The 20314-nt window shown below is 38.6% G+C and overlaps 1 protein-coding gene and 1 non-coding gene across 3 annotated transcripts in view; one reads left to right on the top strand and one right to left on the bottom strand.

The window, feature by feature from the left end:
* The window catches only part of UBP1 (upstream binding protein 1), a 52090-nt gene that overhangs the window by 20291 nt on the left and 11485 nt on the right, over positions 1–20314 (top strand). The window contains exons 3-11 of one of the 2 annotated variants that reach the window (XM_003826125.5): positions 3281–3357; positions 7299–7404; positions 8433–8539; positions 10530–10682; positions 10785–10895; positions 11335–11442; positions 17214–17317; positions 19092–19146; positions 19826–19919. In XM_003826125.5, the coding sequence (XP_003826173.1) occupies positions 3281–3357; positions 7299–7404; positions 8433–8539; positions 10530–10682; positions 10785–10895; positions 11335–11442; positions 17214–17317; positions 19092–19146; positions 19826–19919 (915 nt within the window). The remainder of the gene's footprint in view (positions 1–3280; positions 3358–7298; positions 7405–8432; positions 8540–10529; positions 10683–10784; positions 10896–11334; positions 11443–17213; positions 17318–19091; positions 19147–19825; positions 19920–20314) is intronic. The other variant, XM_003826124.5, reaches the window with a different exon arrangement.
* Positions 5904–5965, bottom strand: LOC112439430 (U7 small nuclear RNA). Its single transcript, XR_003027712.1, has one exon. It is a non-coding gene; the product is annotated as a U7 small nuclear RNA (small nuclear RNA).

Genomic DNA, 20314 nt, shown 5'->3' with positions numbered 1-20314 from the left:
GTCACATCTTGGGCTCCATGTTGCCCTGGAGTCCCATTTGATGAAGCTAGACTAGAGTATGTGTCTTCAAAGGTGGGTGGGGACATGAATCACAACAGTCATATTTTTCAACTCTGGCAGAATTTTTGCATTTCTGAGCCAAAAATGGAACAAAAAATAAAACATGAAAAGTAAATTGAGAAAATAAAGCTAAAAATAGGACTAGCATCTCACAGAATATTACTGTTGGACTATATTAACTTTATATTTCGTTAATACTGGATCCTTCTTTATATTTCAGTTACAACCTAGACTGTTGTTTCAGGAAGCCGTGGTATTAAAAATTATGGATTGGGGACAAATTAGGAAATTTCTAAAAGTCTGGTTGTTCTCTCAATGGATATTACCATTGAAGAATATAATAGTTTCCAACAGAGAAACCACTTTAAGTGTAGCAAGTGTTATAGAGCCTTTTCTTTTCTTCTGGTTTTTTTTTTTTTTTTTTTTTTTTGAGATGGAGTCTCCCTCTCGTTGCCCAGGCTGGAGTGCAATGGCGCGATCTCGGCTCACCGCAACCTCCGCCTCACAGGTTCAAGCGATTCTCCTGCCTCAGCCTCTGGAGTAGCTGGCATTACAGGTGCCTGCCACCATGCCCAGCTAGTTTTTGCATTTTTAGTAGAGACGGGGTTTCACTGTGTTGGCCAGGCTGGTCTCAAACTCCTGACCTCGTGATCCGCCCACCTCAGCCTCCCAAAGTGCTGGGATTACAAGTGTGAGCCACTGCGCCCGGCCTAATTTTGTATTTTTAGTAGAGACGGGGTTTCACCATGTTGGTCAGGCTGGTCTTGAACTCCTGACCTCAAGTAATCTGCCTGCCCTGACCTCCCAAAGTGCTAGGATTACAGGTGTGAGCCACTCCACTTGGCCAACTCTTGATTTTTCTGCCTCAAGTCAGCTCCTGGCTGTCTTTGAGGTCAGGAAATGGTGACTCTTCTTCAATTCCTTGATCAAAAATCAGGAGTAATCCTCAACTCTTCTTTCTGTTACACTTTACATCTAATACAGCAGAAAACTGAGGGATTTATACTGTTCTGATAGGTGAAAAATGATTTCAGTGTGGTTTTAATTTGCATTTCTCTAATGGAAGTTGTCTTTCAATATGTTTAAGAACTGTTGGCATTTCCTTTTGTGAACCCACATGTCCATTTCATTTGCTCATTTTTTTCTTCTAGGGATACTGGACATTTGTTAGCAATTTTTTTTTTTTTTTTTTTTGGAGACAGAGTTTTGTTCTTGTTGCCCGGGCTGTAGTGCAGCGGTGCAATCTCAGCTTACTGCAACCTCCGCCTCCCAGGTTCAAGCGATTCTTCTGCCTCAGCTTCCCAAGTAGCTGGGATTACAGGCATGCACCACCACACCCAGCTAATTTTTGTATTTTTAGTAGAGATGAGGTTTCTCCATGTTGGTCAGGCTGGTCTCGAACTCCCAACCTCAGGTGATCTGCCCGCCTCGGGCTCCCAAAGTGCTGGGATTACAAGCGTGAGCCACTGCACCCAGCCTAATTAAATACTTCTTATGGCTGGGTGCGGTGGCTCACGCCTGTAATCCCAGCATTTTGGGAGGCTGAGGCAGGTGAATCACCCGAGGTCAGGAGTTCAAGACTTGCCTGGCCAACATGGCGAAACCCTGTCTCTACTAAAAAATAATACAAAAATTAGCTGGGCGTGGTGGCGGGCACCTGTAATCCCAGGTACTCAGGAGTCCAAGGCAGGGAGAATTGCTTGAACCTGGGAGGTGGAGGTTGCAGTGAGCTGAGATTGCGCCACTGCATTCCAGCCTGGGCGACAGAACGAAGCTCCCTGTCAAAATAAATAAATAAATAAAAATTAATGTTTCTTATTGATCTGATAATCAGCATAAACCTTTTGTTGATTTTTATTTCCTAAATTCTTGTGAGGTTGAGTGTAATTTTAAACATAAATGGTGTATTTTTCAAAACTTTATATTCTTCATTTTGAAAATTATTTCTGTTTTCAGAATATAGATCCATTGTTAAATATAGTGCATATATCTTCTTCCAATCTGTGTCTTAGTTTAACTTTTTAAAAATGTCTCTTCCCATACAGGTGTTTTTTAGTGTTTCTCTGTCTGTTGAATGAATGTAAGCAACTTTTCTTTGTAGCAGACTATATATATGCTGTTTTCCTTCACCAGCCTTGGAGTGATGTAGTTGTATTTTGATAACCCCTTGTTGAATTTTGACCCTATAATCTAGAATCCTTTGTATATTTTTCTGTAAGCCCCCTGGGAGTATGGACAAGGTGTTGGTAGTTATAAAGATTCTCAACTTCATGTGATATTATAAGCATTCTTTAATTTTTACTGATTTTCTGCATGCCAAATTATACTGTCATTTTTATTATTTAATAACAGATAATCCAGAAATCATTTTTTGTGGATTTGGAGTACATTATTAATTTTTTTACAGCAGGATTTTCCTAATTATCTAGATTGATGTGTGAATATCTGTGTTTTCTAATAAACACTAAAAGTGGAAACAACCCAAATATCCATCAGCTGATGAATGGATAAACAAAATTTGGTTTAGTCTTTACACAGTGGAATAGTATTAGGCAATAAAAAGGAGTGAATATTATTTGGCAATAAAAAGGACTGATATATACTACATATGGGTGAACCTTGACAACATTATGCTAAGTTTAAAAAGCAAGGCACAAATACCCACATATTGTATGATTCTGTTTATGAAAGTATCCAGAGTGGGCAAATCGTAGAGACAGAAAGTGGATTGTTGATCGCTAGCAGTTGGCCAGGTGGGGGGTGGGGGAGGGATGGGAAGTGACTAATAGAGGTTTCTTCTTAGGATGATGCGAGTGTTCTAAAACTGGTAGTGGTGATGGTTGCACAACTCTGACTATACTGAAAACCAATGAATTACACACTTTTTAAAAATGTGAATTTTATGGTATGTAAACTATATCTCAGAAAAGCTGTTACAAAAATTAGTCTTAGGTAATGCAAGCATAATAAAAGTTTAGTGTAAGAGAGTGGCAGATGAAGATAAATTGACAGAGAAACTCTTGTCTCCTGTAATAATGTTAGAACAGAAGGTTGGTGTGATTTTCAGGGAAGAGAAGGATCAACCTGAATTTGCTTCCGTAGCAAATTAACAAACTATCATTGTGTAATGTATGTTCTGAGAAACATGCATTTTGAATTATGTTAAGCAAAGTGATGTTCTTTATAAGGATTGTTTTTTATACACAATTTCTTTAAATAGGTCAGTCATATGAAATTCGGATGCTGGATAATCGGAAAATGGGTGATATGCCTGAGATCAGTGGAAAATTAGTAAAGGTAAGGACAGTCCATTTTAATTCCCAATGGATATTGCTGTGATTGAATGAGTTTTTGTTTAAAAAAAATTAATTTCACTTCAATAATTGTTGTATTGCAACTTTTTAACTTTATGAGCTATATTTTGTTTATTCACCTGTAAAATGGGAATTATAGCAGTTATTGGGTAGAGTAATTTTGAAAGACCCTTGGAAATCAAGGAGCAATAGAAAAGTTAGTTGTAGTTATGGGGTAAAAAACTCATCACCACAACAAAAACCTATAAGCCTCTCTAAAAGTAAAAGATAATATGGGGAAGAATGTCAATGTTGGCATAAAACTTTAAAAAATCCTTTACCTTGTAAAGTTTCATTTAAAAAATAGAAATCTCTGTTCACCCTACTCATGTATCTGAATGAAGAAGTCAGTCATCCTAGGTATAGGAGGCATAGCTGTTTTCCAGCTAACCTGTTCTTTTAGGATGTATCCTCAGAACCATCCCTGCCCCCTGGCCCCTCCTAGCCTGTATCCATCATACATCATGGCTAGTTATAAATTCCATAGCATTACAGGGCAGGGTTAATGAAAGAATCTTAATTGGGGAAAGGTAAAACCTCATGTGGCTAACTAAGTGTTAGCAAGAGACAAGTTCTCTTGATCCTTCCATCTTCCCACAGAGTGGCATGTCAGGGCCCAGGTGCTGCTGGGCCCTCAGTGTGGAGGGGCATTCTATTGGAAAGACCTGCCCTCTGTGGATCTGCCTTTTTAGTGGGTAAGCATGGGAAGGGCAGCCTTGTGGTGGGAACTGGATTCAGGCAATCTAAATTTGGTGTGTTAACTAATTTGGCATGTATGGGAAAGCCAGCTGCCCAGTACCTGGAGGGCACCTGGAAGGTTACTTACGGATCAAATGATAGGTTACCAAAGGTGCTTTGGAACTTCTTGAATGTGCAGAACATATTCAGCAATGTGCTTTCTCTGATTGTTCTGTTTTTGTCTTTCTTTGTTCTGTGTTTTTTTTTTTTGTTAATGTATCAGTGTAAAAGGGTTGGAAAGTTGTTTTAATTGTGAACTCCATAATAAAATTTAGTAGGATTTGATGGGCCCTATATTGAGGTCTTTAAAACTGGATCCAAAAATGTTAGAACAATTTTTTTAACCTTTTATTATGGTAAAATTTGAACATACCCAGAAGTAAAGAGAATGGTACAATGAATCCACATATATCCATCATATGGTGGTATATAATAAATATATCTGGTATATATCATGAGTTCTCATAAGTTCTCATGCCAACTTCAACATTCTCCACAATTTGCCAGACTTGTTTCATCTATTCCCCTTGTGCTTTTTTTGTGTATGCTGGATTATAGAATTTACTAATTTGTAATTTTAACTCAGTTCTTCATTCATGACCATTCAGTGTTCTGAGGAAAATATAACAAACTTTGACATCCAGACCAAATGCCAAAATTCAGTGTCCATCAAGGCATTGAAGAATATCAATTCTGAAGCAATTGTCTTTGTCATTTATCAGTGGAGACAAGCTGGCTTTCCAGGGCAGTTCCCTGAATAGGTGGTAGGATTTAGAAATAATTAGTCTGATAGGTGATACCTAATGTTTAAAATATTTTGGCAAGCTGGTTAAAATACCTGTCAGATTAACTTGGGATGGCAGGGTAAAGTTGTATGACTGCTTTAAGTTCAACTTCCTTGTATTTACTTCCAAATTAAAACATGTAAAAACATTTAATATACAAGATTAATGCAAGCAAATAAATTAAGGGAAAAATGACACCTCATTATGACGTAATGAACTACTGTTAGTAGCAAAACCATTAACTTATAAATGCACAGTGAATGTTTTGCTGACGTAACACTAGTATATTCCACCTAGACAAGGTTACTTATTCTGAAGGCATCAGTATCTAAATATTTAGCCCACTGATTGAAAAGGGTTAATTTTTAAAGCATTTTACATTGGCTTCATCTTCTGTTTGATAAGCCAGCTGTGTGATTTTTGGTGGATATGCCAGGCATGCAGTTATATTCTATAAGCTTGTCTGGGATTAAGAGCTATTGTTGGCTACTACCAAAGACTGCAGGATGAATTTCTTGGAAATTACATCCTTTTTTTAGCTAGAGAATCCCTAACATATGCTTCAAATTTCTAGAGTTTTATTTACTGGCCTTAGGATCTTTGACTATACTACTTAAATTTGGGGGGGAACCTTGGGGATCAAGTGATAGGTTTGCGAAGGTGCTTTGGAACTTCTTGAATGTGCTGAACATATTTAACAATGTGCTTTCTCTGATTGTTCTGTTTTCGTCTTTTTTTGTCCTATTTTTTTCTTTTAGTCTTATTGTTAGGGCCCCATCACATGTTGCTAGTTCTGAAAATGCAGTCAATCTCCTTTTAGGGAGAACTTTCAGATAATGAGATTTTCTCCCTGTTTCATATAAGAAGTTCCTTTCCTCTCTCCCGCCCTCCTCCCTCTCTTTCTTTTTCTTTCCCTTCCTCCCTTCCTTTTCATTCCTTTCTTTTTTCCTTTCCGTTCTTTTTTGGGTAGGGGTTTCTGGTAGAAACTGGAAAACCTGCTAGACAAATTCTAAAAGAGCTATATAATGCTAGAATTTTTCTTATATATCTTGTAATTTCCTAACTTTGGTCCTCCTTTTATCTTCTTTAGTATTTTAGTCCAACCTTCTAGAATGGGGCTTAGTAAAGCTCTGAAGTCTAATACCTGTATTCTAATACTGTTTTCATCTGAATATGTGTATTTAGTATGGTTCTTAATATGGAACAATTAGAATTGTGCTATTTTCTGTGCTGTACCTTTTTCTGGAGACGAGCTGGCTAGCAGATGTGAACCACTGGCATTGGTGTCTTAGGGGCCACCACTAGCCTATGCACCATCACTATGAGAGCTTTGCTCTGGTCAGGTGATGGTGTGAAGTGGGTGCTGGGTAATTGCTTGGACAGGCCCTGCAGGTGTGGGTGCAGGTAAGGAAGATGGGAATAAAGCAGCCACTGAGCCCTATAAATGTCTCCCACATGGTACTCTTTAACTATCTCAAAGAAAAAAATTGCTACTTTTAATTGGCTGCTGGGATTACAGGCATGAGCCCCACCGCACCTGGCCTAAGTTCACTTTTTCAAGGCAGCGGGCAGTGTTTCGGATTTTTGTTTTTTGCCAGTTCTTTTTTTTTTAAACTCAAATTTTTTTTTTTTTTTTTTTTTTTTGTGATGGAGTCTCGCTCTGTCACCTAGGCTGGAGTGCAGTGGTGCGAACTCGGCTCACTGCAAGCTCTGCCTCCCGGGTTCACACCATTCTTCTGCCTCAGCCTCCCAAGTAGCTGGTACTACAGGCGCCCACCACCATGCCTGGCTAATTTTTTGTATTTTTTGTAGAGATGGGGTTTCACCGTGTTAGCCAGGATGGTCCCAATCTCCTGAACTCGTGATCCTCCCACCTCAGCCTCCCAAAGTGCTGGGATTACAGGTGTGAGCCACCGCGCCCGGCCAGAAAACTCAATTGTTAACTGTTATTTTAAATTAACAAAGTTTTACCATTGTTTCTGGGTTTCTCTGTCTCCATCTTTTCATTTTTAATAACTCCTGTGTGCATCTGGTATTTTCTTTATAGGAATGTAATTCTTGCTCATTAATTTTAGTGGGAAGAACCTTAATTTTGAATTGCAATAACAAATCATTTTATAAAATCAATACCTAAGTTACCATTTTATTTATAATTTTAGTTTTTGAGTTATAATTCTTTGCACCAAATAATTGTACCGTAATCCAGGTATCCAAGGGCAAAAGAGTTCACTTACAGAATGTTTAAAACAGAATCTAGTTGTATGTGTTCTACTGCTACAGGTTAACACATAAGAAGTAGAAATGGTCCTGCATTTTAGCTGGAGCAGTTTAAAAGTACTCATTTTCCGCACTTATTCCACAGAGCATCATAAGGGTTGTATTCCATGACAGACGGCTACAATACACAGAGCATCAGCAACTTGAAGGATGGAAGTGGAATCGCCCAGGAGACAGACTTCTTGATTTAGGTACAGGCAGTGATCAAAAGACCATGGAGATGAGGGTATTGTTTAGCTATAGCCAGTAATGTGTTGTGTTGGCATCATGAATTACTTGTGTGGGGAAAGTTTTGGTGTTTGTGGATTTGGTGTCTTTTTTTTTTTTTGAGACAGAGCCTTGCTCTCTCGCCCAGGATAAGTGCAGTGGCACAATCTTGGCTCACTGCAACCTCTACCTCCCGTCTTCAAGTGATTTTCCTGCCTTAGCCTCCCAAGTAGCTGGGATTGCAGGCGCGCGCCACCATGCCTCTCTAGGATCTTGTGTCTTGAGAGTTGTTTTCTATATATACATACGCACACACATACATATATATGTATGTATGTATATACATTATTTTCTTTTTATTTTTTTCCCATCCTCGTATTATAAAGAACCGAGAGAGTTCTTTTATAGTTAAAACGTCAAGTAGCTTTTTGGTGCTAAACTAATGTGAACCTGGAATTTTATGATTTTAAAACCATTTAATTGTAAACCATCTATCTTTTTTTTTTTTTTTTTGAGACGGAGTTTCGCTCTGTTGCCCAGGCTGGAGTGCAGTGGCGCGATCTTGGCTCGCTGCAACCTCCGCCTCCCGGGTTCAAGTGATTCTTGTGCCTCAGCCTTTTGAGTAGCTGGGACTACAGGCATGCGCCACTGCGTCTGGCTAATTTTTGTATTTTTAGTAGAGACGGGGTTTCACCATGTTCGCCAGGCTGGTCTCAAACTCCTGACCTCGGGTTATCCGCCTGCCTTGGCCTCCCAAAGTGCTGGGATTACGTGAGCCACCGCGCTCAGCCTTATCATATTCTTTAAAAAAATGAAATACAAACCATGGTAGGGGAAACGATGATATTCGTTTAGGGTGGGTTTCGATGTTGAAGAAGTTGATCATGGAGACCATTGAAAGACAGAGTTCAAAGCAGTTACAGTTATTTCATTAGAACATAATATAGTAAGTTGTAAGTTTTTAAAGTTATTTAAAGTGGATGTTTTTATGTAACTTCTTTTTAAAACATAGATATTCCAATGTCTGTGGGAATAATTGACACAAGGACGAATCCAAGCCAGTTAAATGCGGTTGAATTTCTGTGGGACCCAGCAAAACGCACCTCTGCTTTCATTCAGGTTTGGATTTTTACATTATTAGAAGCTTACTAACCTAGTTATTTAGGTCATGGTAGGATTGGATTTTTGATACAGTATCATTTCCTTTAAATGTCTATTTATAAACTATGTTGTAGTGTCTTTCTATATACATAGTTAGGTTTAATCTAGTAAGTTCACCCTATTTTAAACTAACATATATGAAGACATTCTATGATATGTAAAGCATTATTCAAATGTTATTTTTACCACTAGTAGTCCCAATAATGAAAATGTCTATTTTTCATGAGATGTATTTCTCTTGAACACAAGCTGCTATTTAAAAGGATACGATTGAAAAAAGATTGAGGTTTTAAAATTCCTTCTAGCATTATTTTAAAAACATTCTAATACTGAAAAATTCAAACCTCTACAAATAGGATAATAATGATGACTAATTGTCCATGTAACCATCACCTGGCTTTAGCAGTTTTTAGTAGTTTCCGCCCCCTTTTAGTTATTCTTGGAGCACTTTTTTTTTTTTTTTTTTTTTTTTTTTTGAGATGGAGTTTCATTCTGTCACCCAGGCTGGAATACAGTGGCATGATCTCGGCTCACTGCAATCTCCGCCTCCCAGATTCAAGCTCTTCTCATCTCTCAGCCTCCTGAGTAGCTGGGATTACAGGTGTGCACCACAATGCCTGGCTGATTTTTGTATTTTTAGTAGAGATGGGGGTTTCACCGTATTGGCCAGACTGGTCTTGAGCTCCTGACCTCAAGTGATCTACCTGCCTTGTCCTCCTAAAGTGCTGGGATTACAGGTGTGAGCCACTGTGCCCAGCCTGTTAAGAGTACTTTAAAGCAAGTTTCAGGCATACCATTTCATCCATAAATATCATGTCTCTAAGAGATGAGTCTTAAAAAGTAACTATAATATCATTATTCTGTGTTTAAAAAAAATAGTGATTCTAATACCCACAATGTTCAAATTTGTATGTGGTGGAATTTAAACTACCAGGTAGGTAATATATAGAAAAGGAAAACCACTTACTTGCTGACCAGCCTTCATAAGCTATGCTTTGCATGAACTGTAAAAAATCATTTGTATTTTGCATTTTGGTATTCTACCAATATTATTCTCCATCAGTTAATCCCTGGGGGCATGGTTTATATCCGTTGAATATTGATGTAAACTCATACTGTTGGTGTTTGTCTATAAGGCAACTAGTTATGTAGTAAATCAAAGTGATACAAGACCTGGCTTTACATATCAGGTTGTGTTGTCATATTGCAGAGATCAGTTTTAATAGTGAGTCATTAGAAGAGGGGGATGTGCAGCAGTCAGAAATGACCAAGGTCTTGCTGTTAACTCTGTGTGAAACCCTAAGGCTGTCATCCAGGGTGGGTATTAGGAGACAGGGCAGGAGTGGTGGAAGATGAGTATTGCCCTCTGGATCCTGAATGGACTTTGAAGAGTTGACCAAAGAGTTTAGATGGATACAGAATAGGATGGGTAGTGGGTTTTCTGGACTGTAAAATTTCCCCAGGCAAAGTATCACAAATTGGCATCTGTAGGAACAGCAGTAAGATGGTTGGCTGGGTAGAATAGGGGTGATGGCAGTAGAGGGCAAACAACAGAAGCTCTAAACAATGAGGTGAAGATTGCTGTGGATTGAACAGGGCTTAGTACCCTGGGTCTGAGATGAGCAGACAGTCCAAGGTGGAGGTGGGCAGTATACATAGGAAGCTACTGTAGTGTTGTACCCCTGACTGGAGCCAAGTCCTGCATTAGAGGAGAGGCACTGTGATGGGCAAGAGCTCAGAAAGTCTGGAGAGGCTCAGTTGGATTTGTGAAAGGGAAGCCATATCTTAAAAACAATTAGGTTCATAGATAATTTGGCTAATATGTGTGATGAGTTCATTTTAAAGGATCTTGAATTTATAGTGGTGTCAGGTCACTCAAGAGGGAACAAAATAGAAAAATAACCAGTGGAAGTTCTTTGAATCCATTTCAGCCTGAATCGTTTTATAGGTACACTGCATCAGCACAGAATTTACTCCACGGAAGCACGGAGGTGAAAAGGGAGTGCCCTTTAGGATCCAGGTTGACACCTTTAAGCAGAATGAAAATGGAGAATACACAGATCATCTACACTCAGCTAGCTGCCAAATCAAAGTTTTTAAGGTAAGACAGAGAACCCGGGTTTTCTGTAATTAAGGCTCAGTTTTGCCTGTAAAGCTGTGTGTCTGCAGCCTGATAGATGAAATAGTATACTTTGTTTTTAAGCCTAAAGGTGCAGACAGGAAACAAAAAACTGACCGAGAGAAGATGGAGAAGAGAACAGCTCATGAAAAAGAAAAGTATCAGCCGTCCTATGATACCACAATCCTCACAGAGGTAATGTAGTACAGCATTAGGTTTTGGAAGAGAAGCAAAGGTTGCATATTAGTCTATTTCTAAGATGAGTTTTGCTACAAAAGGGTTGGGGAAGATTGGGTGGCAGTTTGACATGTTATTCTCTGTGAAATTTCTGGGGAAAATATTTAAATTTGGGGATTTTGATAGACTGTTTCCTGGGTGGGATCTTAAATGAAGATGCTGAAATCCCAATGAGGTCTTAGAAACAGACCTTAAAAACTTTGAAGTTGGCAAGAGACTTAAGTTGGAGCCTAGAAAGTCCAATTTTTGTCACTGCTGGGGTTTTGCATTTTTTTTTAACTTTGAATCCTGTTAGTCATGCATTTGTTTAATTGGACTGAAGAGACATGAAACAGGGTGTTAGATCTTTCTTTGTATAATGAAAAGACATTGATCCCAATCTTTGGTGTTTGTCCAGATGAGGCTTGAGCCTATAATTGAAGATGCAGTTGAACATGAGCAGAAAAAGTCCAGCAAGCGGACTTTGCCAGCAGACTACGGTGATTCTCTGGCAAAGCGAGGCAGTGTAAGGGACTTCTGCTTCTCTTTTCATTGTGCAAGAAACCTTGTGCAGTGTTAGATATAGGACCAACTTCCACCGCAAAGTAAAGCCAAAATTGTTTTTGATGTCCATGTCTTGATTTAATTTGCTTTTGTTTAGACTTCCTGCTTCTGTTTGTTCCTCAGTGAGGAAAATTTCCTAAATCTAACACTTTAAAACAAAGCAAAAAACAATGTTGACCATATTGGGTGGTTTTGGAGGGAAAAAAAGACACTCAGAGATATGTATTCCCTCCCTGACTCCTTCCCTTCCTCCTTCCCTCCCTCTCTCTCCTTCACACACACACCTCCTTCAAGAGCACTGAAATTAATTGAAAATACTTTCTTTAGTAAATTAGCTATTATTTTTGTGTAACTGAAAAGGGTCTTGCTTTCTCATGTGTATACTTGATAAAATTTTGTGGACAGTTAGATGATGGCAGCAAGCTTGACATTAACACGTGCAGTTCTTTGTTACATTTTTCTGCATGTAGTATAAAAATGTGTGTCTGTCTATGCTTCTAAGAGCCTGTTTGGCAGCACTGGTAGAAAAAAACAAACTCTGATGGGATTCATGTTTCTTCTTGGCAGTTGCATTGTGAATTAATGCTTCAGGCCAAAGTAGTGTACCTTGCTACACCTAGACCTGGGCCCCCCCCAATATGCAGTCAGGGGGCATCTGGTTGAATATGTGCTTTGTCCAGTTAAGTATAGCAAATCTTTATTTTATGACATGACTCTTCATCTATTAGTCCACAAACGATGATCCTGCTTTGCAAACTTAGATCAGCTACATACCTTCAGTAAATATAAACACAGAACATTAAAGAATCATTTAAAATAATTGTCATCATATGTATTCGTGACTGCTGTATTCACTGTTGCAGTCTTTGCACTATTAAAGTACCAGAGGATTTTTCATTCTTACACATATCACATTTACTGTGGTTAAATGTAGACTTTGAATGTTACTGTCACAAGCACTATCACAAGAAACTCATTTCCAATTATAGTATCGAATAAAAATGTTTTAATGCTTCTCTATGCAATGAAACTGAAATTGTACTCATCCTAGTGCCACTGGAAGCACACGTTACATTTTCTTTAACTGGGCTTTTTTTTTGTTGTTTAAATAAATTTGAATCAAAGATTGTTAAAACAGCTGTATATTCTTTCCTAAAACAGCCGCCCCAGCAATTTTGTTTTTATCCTCTTCTGATTTCTCAGCTGAAGACCCACCAATGGTTCTTAGTAAACTTCTTTGGGGGGGATTCTGGCAACTCACTTTTCCTCTCCTGTTATAAACCATTTAACTAATAAAGAAGTGGGTTCTGGTAATTCCTAAATAAAAGAAATTCATTATAGCCCAGAGGTAATCTGAAGATGGGAAACCTGTTGGTAAATTCTTAATGATTCTTAACTCAAGTCTAAAGTATGCAAAACGTCAGCAGTTCACTGGCCTGGGATTTCACATCTTCCTCATGTATTGCTTACTGCCCTGGCTGTATTTGATTTTGTTCAGATGCTTCTAGGGGTGGTTAGAGCTCATCTTGAAAACCTGTTTTTAAAAATGCAGGGTACAGATTGTCACTTAAAAAGGAAAGTTTGCAGAATTTCATATGTTTCTTCAAATTCCTACAAAGGAAGGCCAACATTTCATAGAGTTTTTGGCTAGTTACAATTGGCTTTCAGTAAAAAGGGATATCCAGACTTACTGTTAGAGTCGAAAAGATGCCGAATGAAATGGTGCCACACTGAATAGTCACTACTGTTGGTTACCAGGAGATGCCGTACAACAAAACTCTTAGTGTGTCTGTTGGTCTTCATCTCTGAGCTGTATATGATTGGCTCAAATGATGACTGCCAATTTCTACAGCCTAAAATGGGTGATCATTCTTTACCTGGGGAGGGACTGTGTTCACAGTGTACCGAAACCATAACTATGAGCCCAGGCCAGGCATTGCTAGCGCCGTTATGAATTCAGGAGCATAGGCACTGCACCATTGCTTGCTTTTCGAATGTTAGAAGAATCTAAATATCTAAAAGCAAAATGGGTATTTATGGAGTTTTGGTAAACTTGGTGTTTCGGCATTACTCTGCCATGCTAACTTGAAGCTTTTTGATGGCTTCATTTCTTCAAATGGCTGGCAATAATTACCAAAAGTTTAGAGAGACTTGATACTTTTAATATTAAATGGTTTACATTATTTATACATGTATGTTATGCTGTGTTATGTTTTATATGTGCAGGGGGATGTTGTAGCAGGAAAATCTTTCAGATAGTAGAGGTGAGGTGACAGTGTGTGATACCCATGATTAGATTTGCTAGTCAGCTCACAGGGTCTTGGGTTCATCAAACAGTGTAAACTGAGGAGGTGATACTTTGTAAGGTGGAAAGAAAAACAAGGGTCTAGTTTTTTAGTTGTTTATTTATTTATTTTTTTGAGATGGGCTTTCACTGTATTGCCAAGGCTGACCTCAATCTCCTCAAGCAGTCCTCCTGCCTCAGACTTCTGAGTAGTTGGACCACAGGTGTGTGTGTGCCATCACACCTGGCTTAAAAGGCCCTAATTTTTAAAAGAATGGGCATTGTTGTGTAAAATGTAATTTATAGCAAAGTTGCTATGCCATGCAATAAGTTTATTTAAAGCTCTCCAGCTAAATTAGATTTCTTTTTTGAAAGCTGACTGATAATAGAAGTAATAAGTCTGCAATCATTTTTCTTTTTTAAGGGGATACATAATTGGGTAGTTGAGATTATTTTCCATGTATCCATTGCTTTTGATGGACGTCAGACAAGCGTTTTAAGCCCCTGTAGCCATTGGTGAGACTTAATTTCTGCCCTCAGTGTGCTTCACAGTTTCTTAGCTCCATTACACCAGTGGTCTTGACACTTACCTACTCAAAATAATTTTTAAATTTTTTTAGAGACAGTGTCTTGCCCAGTCACCTGGGCCTGGAGTGCAGTAGTGTGATCAAAGTTCACTGCAACCTCAAACTCCTTGGCTCAAGTGATCCAAGACACTTGAGACAGGTTCTCGCTGTGTTCCTCAGGCTGATCCCCAACTCCTGGCCTCAGAATGATCCTCCCACCTTGGCCTCCGAAAGTGCTGGGATTATAGGCATGAGCCACCATACCTGGCCTCAAAAGAATTTTGAAAAAGGATATACTTGCACCTTTCCAGATAGACATCTGAAAGTTTTCATCATAAAGTTTTTTCATCATAAATTTAAATAGCTGCAAAGGAGGCAATGTTCTGGCGTGGTGGTGATTTGCGTTTACAATTTAAGATAAAACTGTGACATTACTCTTGAAGTGCATCCTATGGAATCTAAATGCCATGGCAGTTTGACCACGGCTATTGTTCATTCAAAAAATTCATTAAATCCAAGATTTTACTCTGTTCTTCCTTCTTGGTCTCATGTTTGTATTTCACTCCCCTTAAATTTTATCCTAATATGACATAGTTTTATGCCTGAAAATCTTTAAAAATTTTTTTCTTATTTTTATTTTTTATTCCCGAGGCTTCAAATGATGAAACTGAAATTTTTAAATGATCACCCTAAAAAAATTGCCTTACAACAAATTTACATACATTGAAATTTAATTTTTAAAATTTGCTGTGACCATAGCCTCTTAACTCAGTCAAGATATTTAAAACTTCTTATTAGTACCAATTTATCAAAACAACAAATCCTACAGATTTTGATGAATATTTATTAAATGTAAAAATAGAAATATTATTGGAAATGCATCTTGAATGATGAGACAGGATAGAATATAACTTCTAGAATTTTATAGATATGAGAAATTTTGTTTTTTCTTTCGGTGGTGTCATTCAGGTCCTGGAAGTCCTTTTGAATCATCTGTCAAAAATCCCAGGGACATTTTTATGTGATCTACTAGATTATTTCAATATATGTCAGTTGACAATAGGTCCATCCTCCTGAATTATTTTGATAGCAAATAATTGAAAATCACCTGACTTACAGAAAAACTTAGTCATTAGAGTTATGTACTTTTTCTTTCCTTTTTTTCAAGATGGGGGTCTCACTCTGTTACCCAAGCTGGAGTGCAGTGGTGTAGTCATGGCTCACTGCAGCCTCCCCTTCCCAGATTCAAGCAGTTCTCCTGTCTCAGACTCCCAAGTAGCTGTGACTACAGGTGTGCACCACCATACCTGGCTATTTTTTTTTTTTTTAATCCTATTATCTTTAGCTTGGCTTTGGGAGAGTCTTCATTATATTTACTTATTTATCTATTTTCATTTTTTTTGAGATGGAATCTCGCTCTGTCACCCAGGCTGGAGTACAATGGCACGATCTCGGCTCACTGCAACCCGCGCCTCCCAGGTTCAAGCGATTCTCCTGCCTCAGCCTCCTGAGTAGCTGGGATTACAGGCACACGCCACTACGCCCAGCTAAGTTTTTGTATTTTTAGTAGAGACGGGATGTCACCATGTTAGCCAGGATGGTCTCAATCTCCTGACCTCGTGATCCACCCGCCTCAGCCTCCCAGAGTGCTGGGATTACAGGCGTGAGCCACCGCGCCCGGCCTCATTATATTTATTTTATTGTTTTTATTTTTTGGTAGAAACAGGGTCTCACTGTGTTGCCCAGGCTGGTCTTGAACTCCTGGGCTCAAGCTATCCTGGGCTACCGCCTTGGCCTCCCAAAGCACTGGGATTAGGGGCATGAGTCACCGTGTCCAGCCTGGGAGAGTCTTAAACCCCAGGGCTATAGTTAGATGTGATGCTTTTCTTGTGTAAAATGAGAGAAGGATGATTATGAAAGGGGACCCTTGAAACTGAGTCCTCAGATACATTGGTTTTTAGAAAGAATACCTGTAAAGTGAAATCACACCATGTGATGTCTGTATCTCAAGTCTGAAGACTTGTATTTGAGATTACTCTGGCATGCTTAGCATGCTTTTGACTGACTTTTTCAACCTCCTAATTGTAATATTGTATCTCCGTGTCTTTGTTCTGTTTCTAGTCAGAATTTTGCCTGGAGCTGAAAAATATTAAAGTTCACCATAACCCTTCCAGAAAATATAAAAGAAAGAAAGAAAGAAAGATAGATAGATAGACAGATAGATAGATAGACAGACAGATAGATTAGATAGACCGACAGACCAGACAGACAGACAGACAGACAGACAGACAGATAGATAGAGATAGATGTAGTACTGTACACAGTTGATGTATTTTGATGCTGGGCCTGTCTGGTCTGTCTTGAGGATTATTAACCTTTAGAGGTATCAGAGAAGCAAATGGGTACTGGTGAGGCTGCTCATTAGGGAAGAGGGCAAAAGGAGCACTAGCTAGGTCAGAGCCATGTTTCAGGTCACCATGTGATGTCAGATGTTGCTTATAAATCCTTTCTTGTCTTCGCCATTCTTAAATCTTGATAGGTGCCTGTTGGGAAACTGATAAAGAGGATACTGGTAAAGAGGGAGGAGAAAGCTCTTCAAAGCAATTATACTTAAGCATATATTTTAAATACCTTTATAAATTTTTGCTGCTGTCATCACTTTAGGTCTTCTCTAAGATTAATCAGTGTCTAGATGCACACAGCAGGTAAAACTTTTCTTTGCCACACAGAAGTAAATTTGACATGTGTCTGTGAGGTTGCTTGATAAATGTCAGCTGTCTCGCATTTTATAATCTTGCATTTGGTTAGTGAGTGAATTACAAAAATATTTCTTCCACATATTTTAAAAGCATATCACTAATTTATTTCTGTTTCTGTCCTTAGTGTTCTCCGTGGCCCGATGCCCCCACAGCCTATGTGAATAACAGCCCTTCCCCAGCGCCCACTTTCACCTCCCCACAGCAGAGCACTTGCAGTGTCCCAGACAGGTATCTAGTTTGTGTGATCGTGTGCCTGCAGCTAACTAATGCTCATGTGCCTTCATTTCCCCATCTCTCCATGTACAGCAGCCTTTTGTTTGTATTGTACCTAAAGGAAACAGTAAGGGGAAGTATCCTGTATCTTGGTGGCAGAGGACAATCATTGTCTTTTCTTCACCTACCAGCCTTTTTTACTCCGAGCCCCTTGTGCCTTACATAGTCACAACTATGGTAATTGTAGACAAGGGGCCATTTTCAAGACATAGCCAAGATATATTCTTTGTAAGATTAAAGACAACATTAACAGTGTCTATAGGTAGAGAGAGAGGGACAAAGTGAGTTTATTACTAAGTTCATTCACTTGTCTGTAATGCTTATATCAAATGGGTTATTTTCTGCAGTATTTCTTTTCTCTCCCAATAGATATGCTATTTTTTTAATTAAATCTTTAAAGGAAGACCTTTCGGTTTCTACAGACTTGCTGTGGTTTTAGAAATGGAAATGGTGGACTCTTTATTCGTTATCCAGCCTTGACTGGCAAGAGTCTAGAGTAAGCTCAGGGTGGGAGCAAGAGACTGCATTTGGGGCATCTTGAAGGTACAGCGGTACCCCATGGAGGCTTTCCATTCTAGGGCTTTGCTGCAGAACTAATGCAGAGTAGTTCGCATCAGAAGTTCCCTATTTTTAGGAAGTTTCTTGTTGGGGAGGAAAATTATGAAAGCTAAGATCACAAAGAAAAAGGTTCTCCGGTCATGCTGACAAGGTCTGATGAGAAAGCAAGCAAAAATGTGCTCTCCCCCTGAGGAGATGGATAAACTGAGAAGGCAGCTTGTTGTCATGTAGGCTATTATGCTTTAAGAGTAGAAAAATACCCTTGGACTCAGAAACTTAGAGGAGTGACCAGAGGACCAGTAGGTTACCATGTCTGAGGGCTTAGAATAGTTTCCTAGTCAGTCCGGTCTGAATAATCTTAGAAAATGCTTATGGCTTTAAAGGTGAGCTGTAAGTTTATGTACTCACTGGTAGACTGGAGAACTTATTGTGTTCCCAGCACTGTTCTAAGTGTTCTGATACATTAGTGCCCAAACAGACAGACCCCCGTCTGAAGGAGCTTAAGTTCTTATGGGTAGAAAGGATATAAATAATCAAGATAATAAATCTAAGCAATTGAGGCACGGGGGCTAAGAAAGGAGTCGGTGCTCAAGAGCCAGAAGGTAGCCCTATTCCCTGTGGAGCTGTTTTTCATTTCATTTTACTTAGAAGCACAAGGATAGTGGTACAAGTTAATTTCTTTTGTTCTCTTGAAATTCACCCTCATCAATCTTGGATATATGTATTACTTAAAGGAGTATCATTTTATATTTTTGCTTAGGATCATTGTACTATTTCTTGTAGCTCATTTTTTTTGCAATTATTTTCAACTATCTAATTTGATGTTTCATATTTTTTCCCCTAACTTTTAAAAATTAATGTGTATCCTTCATTTTCCTTGGCATCCCTGAAGATAATTGGGGAAGCCCTTTTGTTTCACAAAACTTGAATTTCTTACTAGTACAGATGAAGAAGGCACAAATTAAGACACAGTCTTCTGTGTCTTAATTTCGTCATCACGTCCACACCCTAAGCTGTTGCGCTTGCATTTTGTTGCAGACTTTCATAGCTGTCTCCCACTGTTGCCTTACTTGAAATTTGCATAGTTACAATGCAACAGCTTTTAATGCCTTGATTAAAACATATATGTATTATAAAAATCATCATTTCCTTCTTTCTCCTTTCTCCCCAGCAATTCTTCTTCCCCAAATCATCAGGGAGATGGAGCTTCACAGGCCTCTGGTGAAGTAAGTATCTTTCTCCTAAAACTATCTGATGCTTTCAGGGTCCTACATTTTAAAGTTTTGGTTTTTGTGCAAATGTATGGAGTAGGTGAGAAGTTTTGTTACATGTATGGTAATGTGTGGTAATCGAGTCAGGATATTTCGGGTGTCCATCACCTGAGTAGAGTACATTTTTTTAGGTATAGTCATCCTACTCTGCTATGAAATACTGAATTTACTCCTTCTGTTTTATTGTATGTTTGTTTGCACCCTTTAATCCAGTTCTTCTCATCCTCTCTCTTATCCCTCACCCATTCTTCCCGGTCTCTGTTACCTATTTTTCCACTCTCTACCTTCATGTGTTCAAATTTTTTTAGTTCCCACATGTAAGTGAGAATATAAGTCTTTCTGTGCCTGGCTTATTTCACTTAAGACAATGAAATGTTCATGTTGTGCATGTTGCTGCAAAAGGCGATTTCATTAGCAGCGGCATGATTTTTCTCTTTTTTTATGGCTGAATAGCATCCCATTGTGTATCATGTTTAAGTTTCTGACAAGGGCCTGCATCATTTGGGTTGCTGGAGTCAGACTCATGCTCTTTTTGGGTGTTTTTTACTTCAGACTCCGAGGCTTTCTGTGTTTTGTTTAAATGTTCTAAGTCTGAATGGTTCCTTTTATTTATGTTCATTTTCATTGTTAATAGCAAATTCAGCCTTCAGCTACGATCCAGGAAACACAGCAATGGCTGCTCAAAAACAGATTCTCTTCCTACACAAGACTGTTCTCTAATTTTTCAGGTATGTGTATGTGTGTGTGTATCTGTGCATGAGAATGTTTTGTTTTTGTTTCTGTGCTTTTATTAACTTTATATTTTTAAAATTTTGAAATAACTATGGATAGGAAGTTGCAAAGAAAAATGTACAGAGAAGTTCTTTATATCTATCCCCCAATAGGAATATCTTGTATTTTTATTATATGCTATTGAAGCCAGGCAGTTGACATTGGTTCAGTCAGCAGTTTTACCAGACTTACGTGACCTCATTTGTATGTAGGTGTATATAGTTTTACATGATTTTTTTCATTTTAACTTTATTTTGAAATAATTTTTGTTTTACAGTAAGTTACAGAGCTAGTACAGTGATGTTTCGGTGTACTCTTCACTCCGTTTCTCACATAATTATAGTACAATAGC

This window comes from Pan paniscus, chromosome 2 (genome assembly GCF_029289425.2).
Source record: "Pan paniscus chromosome 2, NHGRI_mPanPan1-v2.0_pri, whole genome shotgun sequence".
NCBI lineage: Eukaryota > Metazoa > Chordata > Mammalia > Primates > Hominidae > Pan > Pan paniscus.
The sequence above is the reverse complement of the archived record's forward strand: the minus strand, read 5'-3'. Positions and strand labels throughout refer to the sequence as shown.